An 8,031-nucleotide genomic window follows, 5' to 3' on the forward strand; every position below is an offset into this window, starting at 1 on the left:
AGAAATTCTTGGTGGTTTGGGTTATTGGAACTGTGTGATGAATCAGGTATGATTAGTTATGACGTTGTGATCAGGTGGGATATGTTTCGTGCGAATTTCATGTCTGGGTAAGACTAGGAGTTCATACTATCTTATAATTGGGATTGAATTGTACTTACTTGCTTTATTAAATTGGGGTTGCTTATGCATATTTTTTTTCCAAGGGAAAAGAGTCAAATATGCCCCTAAACTATTCGGAAAGGTCTAGATATACCTCATTTAAAGTTTGGCTCACTCACGCCCTCAACGTCAAACTTTTCGCATAGATATGCCCTTATGGGTGTTAGCTGGTCTGCTGGACATATCCAACTCATTTTTCATTTCTTTAAATGTCACATGGAATTGTCATGTCCTTTGACCTTACCACATGACATTTATATGAAAATGGAAAGGGATCAATTATACTCCTAAAAAATTCAGACCCATAAACACTTAATCTGACCCATAAATCAATACCCTTTTAAATAAACTACCCGACCCGTTTTAAATAATTTTGTTTAAATTTTTATTTTTTTGGTAAATCCCGAAAATGAGTAATTGATTAATAAAAGACAGAAAAATATGGAAAAACAATTAACGCCAAAAATTCAAAAATAAATATAGTAATCTTAAACTCAACAATTTTTTTAAATTTTTATATTTTTGGTAAATCTCAAAAATGAGAATTAATTAATAAAAAATATAAACAAAAAATTCACAAATAAATATAGTAACCTTAAATTCAAAAAACTTCAACAATTTTTTCAATTTTTTTTTTCATATTGACCCCATTTAGGTCCTTCCTCTTCTTTTACTGAATGTATTTGTTTCTCATTGGAGACCTTCTTCCTCTTCTTTTACTGTATGTATTTGTTTCTCCAAATCATTCATTAAATTTTTATTTTTGATCATGAATTCACAAAAAAAAATTGAAATAAAATTTACAGACGAGGAAGAACCCTAGATATGGATTTTAGAGGAGAAAAGGAATGTACTTTTGTGGGTAAAATGGATTAATAATGGATTTGGATTTTAAAATTTGGGTGGGTATGAATTATTGTAAATTAAAATGGGAAGCCAATTAGAAGATGTCACATGGCTTTTCAAAAAGTTAGAGTTATCTAAGAGCCTGTTTGGCTCAGCTTAAAAGCTGGTCAAACTGACTTAAAAGCTGATTTTTGACTTATTTAGCTGTTTGGCAATACCCAAAATAGCTTATTTTAAGTTAAAAAAAACTTATTTTAAGCCAAAAGTTAAAAGCTGGGGTAGGGGTGCTTTTTTTTTTTTAGCTTATAAGCTGTTTTAAGTTGACCACATTTTTATCTTTTTGCCCTTAATATTTTTATACAATCTCCAAATTACAACATAACCCTAACATCTCTTTCTTCTATTTTTTCCTTTTCACGTTTGGCATAGCAACTTCAGCACTTTTATCCAAACACATAACTGCTTATTTTAAAAATAAGTTTCAGCACTTTCAAAAGTACTTTTTTAAAGCTGCTTTTATTAAGCCCATCCAAACGGGCCCTAAATATCTTTGTGTTAAGTTGAGGGGTATGTTTCAACCAAAATATTTATCTTTAGGGTTTTTTAGACCCAACGATAGAAGAGGGGTATTTATAAGCTTTTTCCCATAGGTTAGGGATAAATATGAGACTTTTCGCTAGAAAAATTGATATATATCTCAATCTACTTTGGGAAATTCATTTTTGTGCATCATTATATACTTTTTTTGTGGGGTGCGTCAGGCTCGTGCAGTAGTACAACACAATGGCGACTCGCAACAGAACAGGAAGCAAGCTACCTCAATGAATTCTACCCCTTAAAAAATTAATTTAATATTGTGTGGATCAATGATCCACATATCATATATTAAACTGATAAGAATAGATACTACACTTGATCTTAGCCAAAAGACCGAGAAAGGTATACTATAATCATATGTTGCATATAAAAAGCTATTAGATGAAAAATGTTTGGTTCCTAACCCTAAATCAATTGAAAGGAGAAAATTAACAACAATTTATTGATGTAATGCATATAAGTGTTACTCTAACCAATATATTATATTTCAGACCAACACATGAAATAACTTTTTCTCATCAAGCAATATTAAAAACAAACCATATCAGATATTATTAATGAAAATCATAGCAATACATGATATTAGTATCATTAAAATAATTTTTTTGAAAAAAACAATACCTTAATACTATAAATTGAACTAACTAGATGCTTCACCAATATACCTATAAGAGATAACCTAGAATGATTCAACTATAATTTCAATTTTACAAACTTCACACTCCAAAAGATTCACGTCCCAATGATGATGAAGCTCCATTTTCTATTGTTTCAAACGATGGCACATTTTGGAACAAGTATCACTCAACCAAGCATCAAATATGGTCACTTCATCTGCATTGAGATTCTCAATTGATTCCCACCAACCTTTTTGTCTTATTTCTGCCATTTGGTCATAAAAAGTTGTTCGAGCAATCGTAGCATCTTCTACAGCGTCAAGTTCTTCAAGCCTGTTTTTGAGTTCGTTCACTTTATTTCGAGCAGTAATCGTGTCTAGAAGAATACCTTGGCTTAACTGCATATCAGGATTCTGAAAACGAGTAACAATTGCATCAAGAGTAGGGTGAAAAAATGAATGTGGCTTACCAGCAGGGGAAATCATCATTATTCCAATGTCAACGTCGCATTCTCTAACAAGTTCACTCGCTTTCTTGTACAAACCCTCGCGACGCTTTGAAAATGTGGTAAGGAGGGCATCCTCATTTTCTATTTTTTTTATTGGTATCTTTTGACGTCCTTTAGTCTTCTTTCCCTCCATGGCTAAATTCCTAAGGAGATTGATGAAAAGATAGTTGATTAAACGTTTTTCAGTGAATGATACTTATGAAAAAATGATATTACACATATTTATACACTGCAAAAATTGATTTTTAGTCAAATGATCTGTTGTCATATATAAAATTAGGAAGTTCATTAATTTTTATGCCTTTAATATATTTTGTATGTATACATTATTAAAATATAAAATATTAAATTTAATATGTAATATTTTCATATACTCATGAAATTTATTAATTTGAAGTTAGAAAATAAATCTGAAGCTTAAACTATTATAGGAAAATATATTAATGTTCTTTCAATTAGTCTAACTCTAAATAGACAATAAACATAAGTGACTATAATTAGAATAACATAAATTACAGCCCAAAATAGTTATTATTAATTTAAATTATTCACCCGCATCAACATCAAATAGACATTAACTTAAATAAGATCCAAAATCTAATTTTAATAGAAAAATATTTTAATAAAATAATAATAATAATAATAACAACAACAACAACCACAACAACAACAACAACAACAACAACAACAACGACAACAACAATAATGATGACAATGATAATATTAATGATAGTATAGCATATTAATGAATATCAAATTGGAGCTAGCAAATATGAATATAATTGGTAGAAATATAAATTACACATCAAATCTTTTTTTTAAAAATTAGGATAATGATTAAAACAAAATTCTCATTTACATTATTAAAAATAAATCTAAAGCTTAATGATAGTAGAAAAAATACTTAGTATTTTTACATAAATAGACATTGACTTGAATAAGATTTGAAATCCAACTTTAATAGGAAAATATATTAATGAAATATCATAATATAAAAGGAAAATATATTAATCAAATATCATAATATAGAAGGAAAATATATAAATGAAATACAACAATATAAAAGGAAATTATAGTAATGAAATATCAAGTGAAGTTAAAAAATATGAACAGAAAAAAGATAAACTATACATCAATTATTATTTCTTTAATTTTCGTATAATTAGGAAAATAAAAGTTCTCACTTTGTTAAAATGATTAAGTTCAAAAAGACAACAATAATAAGTGATTATAGTTAGGGATACTATAAATTGCAAACTAAATTAATTTGCAACTCAAAAAATATTTAATTATTTTACATGTATTAACATCAAATACACATTGACTTGAATAATATTTAGAAGTTAACTTTAAGTCTTTAACAGGAAATGTTATAATAAAATACAACGATAAAAATATCAATAAATTACATTAATAAAAAAATAAAAATATATTAATAAAATATCAAATTAGAGTATAATTAGAAGATAGACAAAATACACATGAAAATCTTTCCTTTTTTTGGATATTAATAAGCAACATCAAATATTTATTTGCATTAACAAAAAGAAAATTTAAAACTAAATCACAATAAAAGAATATCTTGATGTTCTTAAATAAAGTAATCAACTCTTAATAGACAATAAAAACTAACTGATCATAATTATAAATAATATAAATTGCAAATTAAATAATTTAAAATATTACAATAAAATTAAATATTTCACATACATTAACATTAACTAGACAATGACTTGAATAAGATTCGAAAATCTATCTTTAATAGGAAAATATGTTAATGAAATACAACACTATAAAAAAGGAAAGGAAAATACACAAGTATCCGCTAGACTATACCAAAATTCTAAAGACACACCTTAACTAAACTGAGGTCCTATTAGCTCCCTGAACTTATTTTTTTTGTAATTTTATACACCGTAATTCCACGCCGGTGAGTGAGATATTTGGATGCCACATAAGCTAAAAAGGTGCAAAAAATAATAATTTTAGGGGGATAATAGGACTTTAGAATAGTTTAAGAATGACTCTGGATTTTCGCTCATAGTCTAGGGGGATACTTGTATATTTTCCCTAAAAAGAAATTATATTAATGAAATATCAACTTGAAGTAAGAAAATATGAACATAATTAGAAAAAAAGATAAACTTTGCACCAATTTTTAACTTTTTTTATATAAGAAAAATCAAAATTCTCATTTTCATTAATAGTAATAAATCTAAAGTCTAACTATAAAGAAAAGGAAAAAGGGTTAGAAATATATCTTAACTTTGATCGAAATTGTTATAACAATTTCAAACTTTGAGCAGACCCTATTATCCTCTGTACTATTCAATTGTGTATTTTTAAGGTATATGTGTGCCTACGTAGACAAGTTACTATTTATGATGATGAAAATTTTATAACATTCACGTGGATACATATATACCTTTAAAATACACTATTAAATAGTATAGGTGGATAAAAGAATCTGCTCTAAGTTTGGGATTATTACATCAATTTGGGTCAAAATTCGGATATATTTCAAATAAAATTCCCCAAAGAAAACTATCATAATATTCTTACATAAATTCTTCGACCAAATCGACAATTAAAAATAACTACTTATAATTAGGAATAATATAAATTGGATATCAAAATAATTTAATATTTTAAAAAAATCATTCACATGTATTAACATCAAATAAACATTAACTTGTTTAAGATCCAAAAATCTAACTTTAGTAAGTAAATATTTTAAAAAATACACCAATAAAATATAATAATGGAACAAATATTAATAAAATATCAAATTGGAGTTAAGCAAATATGAATATAATTAGTAGAAGAGAAAATGCATAAGTACCCCCCTTCCCTCCCCCAAATCTATGCTTGAAATCTCATATACATACTTATACTATACTAAGTTCCTCTTACGTCCCTTACCTCCCCCCCCCCCCAAACNCCTTCCCCCCCCCCCCCCAAACACTGAACTTATTTTATAAACAATTTTCTACCCCTTATTAGCGTACGTGTTGACAATTTTTTCAAGCTATCTGGTTGATAGTGTCACGTAGGCAAAAAAGGGTAGAAAGTTCTTAATAAAATAATTTCGAGAGAAAGGAATATAATAAGACCTTAGTATAATATAAATGTCTATCTAAAATTTTGAACATAGGTTAGGAGTACTTATGTATTTTCCCTTTGTAGAAAAATAAACAACACATCAAAATCTTTAAAAAAAATTGTTTAATAGCCAAAGTCAAAATTCTCATTTGCATTAGCTTAATCATAATAGAAAAAACATCTAAATGTTCTTATAAAAATTAATCAAGTCTAGAAAGGTTACACATCCGATTATAATAAGAAAGAGAAAATGGTCTAAATTCACCCCCCATCTCCAAATCTATATTCGAAATTACAACTACACACTCCAACTTTACATGAACTTTATATTTCTCTATTTTCTACACACTTATACGCTGACCTGTCATCGGAGGTGAGAACACCTTAAATTTTGACGAAAATTTTCTCTTTCTCCAACAATCATCTTCCCCATCATCAAATAAACCATTGTTTCTTCTTCCCCACCATTAACTCTTGTTCCTTTTATTAAAAAATCACGATTTTGGCTAAAAAAAAATAGGTAGAGTTTAGTTATTTATGTTCATTCAAATCTTGAATTTGGGGTTTGTAACATACTCTAATTTCTTATTTAGGTCTCTAATTTAATTTTTATTTTTTCTCGAAATTCATCAAAAATGGCAAATAAAAATTTGAATAAGCTTTGTATGGATAAATCAGACCCAATGTTTCTCTTAATTTCACGGTTCAACAAAAACCTAAGGGATAAAACAACAACTCGAAATAAGGGATAAATAACTAACCTTTTACTAAACTAGGTTATAAACTATGAAATCAAGTTGAAAATACACAACAAATTCCTTCGATTATCAACAGAAATGCATATGCAAATGGAGAAGGAGATGAAAAAGAGAATTTTTTTTTTATGGATCTTTTACGTTTTAGGAGGGAAATTGGGGGAAAACTGGAATTGGGAGTTGAAAAGTAAGGGACCCGGCGCGTGCAATTACGCTAGAATATTTGTTTGGTTTATGTATTTTGGTCAGTGTTTAAGTGTGTAGAAAATAGAGAAATATGAAGTTCATGGAGATGTAATAGAACAACCGTAAAATTGGAGTGTGTAGTTGGAAATTTGGGTAAAGATTAGAGGGGCTTTAAACCAATTTCTCAATAAGAAATAATATAAATTACATATGTAATAATTTAAAATTTTTACTTTAAAATTAAATGGATAGTCTTTGATTACATGTTTTTACCTACTAGGAGTATTTAGTATAATTATATAGTTATTTTCATGACCTCTTAGAAGAGAAAATTCATGTCTTTGAACCCGTGATGATTAAATTGAATGTTCTATTTAGAGTACATTCAATACATAGCACATCTTTATTATGCATAATAGTCTACCTTCAACTAAATTGTGAAAAAATCTCTATCTTAATATTAAAATGAATGGGGGATTGTTGGTGTGACATTTTAATACAAATAAAAGTATATTATATGTCATATTATATATCATGTTATGTCTATGGACATTACATTTGTGTCTCTTTACTCTCATCAATTGTGGAAGAAAGTGGTGATTAGTTTTTAGTAACTTATGTAACCACCAATTTTTTGTTTCATCCATTATTCTATATTTATGTCTTGTAACTTATGTAACATTTGAGTCATTCATTTGGAAAATTTACTATCCACTATCTCCTATCCATTGCAAGTAAGAATTCATCACCTATAAATAGTGTAGTCTTCATTTGTGTTGATATAGGAGAAGAAACAAGAGAAGTACAAGAGAAAGCATAGAGTGAAAAAGATGAGTAGTATTATATTGAGGTTAGTGTAGTTAAAGAGAGAGTTGAGACATAGAAAATATTCCAAGTCTTGAACTATATTCACTATACAAAAGAGAGTATTATATATTGAAGGAAGATGTTCTTTGGTGGAGCTTGGACTCTTCAACTAATCCAGAGTTGTTTGAGTTATACACTGTTGTTGGGCTGTTGTATCCTGGAGGGGACAAATCAAGAGCTATATTGCTGAATCGGTGTAGATTATGCCGCAGTTGCTTGAATCTCCTTAAACAAAGAGCGACATATCCGTGTCTCAGCCTAAAGATTAATATATTCATTTTTGTTCATTTTATTTCAACTGTAATTTATTGAATTGTGGTATATTACACAAACACATGTTCTTGTACTTATCTGTTAACAGAAATTCTACTCCTTTTAAAATGTTACAAAAATA

At 27.9% G+C, this 8,031-nt stretch overlaps 1 protein-coding gene and 1 non-coding gene across 2 annotated transcripts; both read right to left on the reverse strand.

Moving 5' to 3' along the window:
- Positions 1–1,752: 1,752 nt before the first annotated feature.
- On the reverse strand, positions 1,753–1,948 carry LOC114077006. Its single transcript, XR_003578102.1, has one exon. It is a non-coding gene; the product is annotated as a U2 spliceosomal RNA (small nuclear RNA).
- A 417-nt stretch (positions 1,949–2,365) lies between these two features.
- LOC107016956 (agamous-like MADS-box protein AGL62) lies at positions 2,366–2,860 on the reverse strand. Its single transcript, XM_015217259.1, has one exon. The coding sequence runs from the start codon at positions 2,858–2,860 to the stop codon at positions 2,366–2,368; it is 495 nt and encodes a 164-aa protein (XP_015072745.1).
- Positions 2,861–8,031: the final 5,171 nt, after the last annotated feature.

The sequence above is a fragment of the Solanum pennellii genome, chromosome 4 (assembly GCF_001406875.1).
Source record: "Solanum pennellii chromosome 4, SPENNV200".
NCBI classification, from domain to species: Eukaryota; Viridiplantae; Streptophyta; class Magnoliopsida; order Solanales; family Solanaceae; genus Solanum; species Solanum pennellii.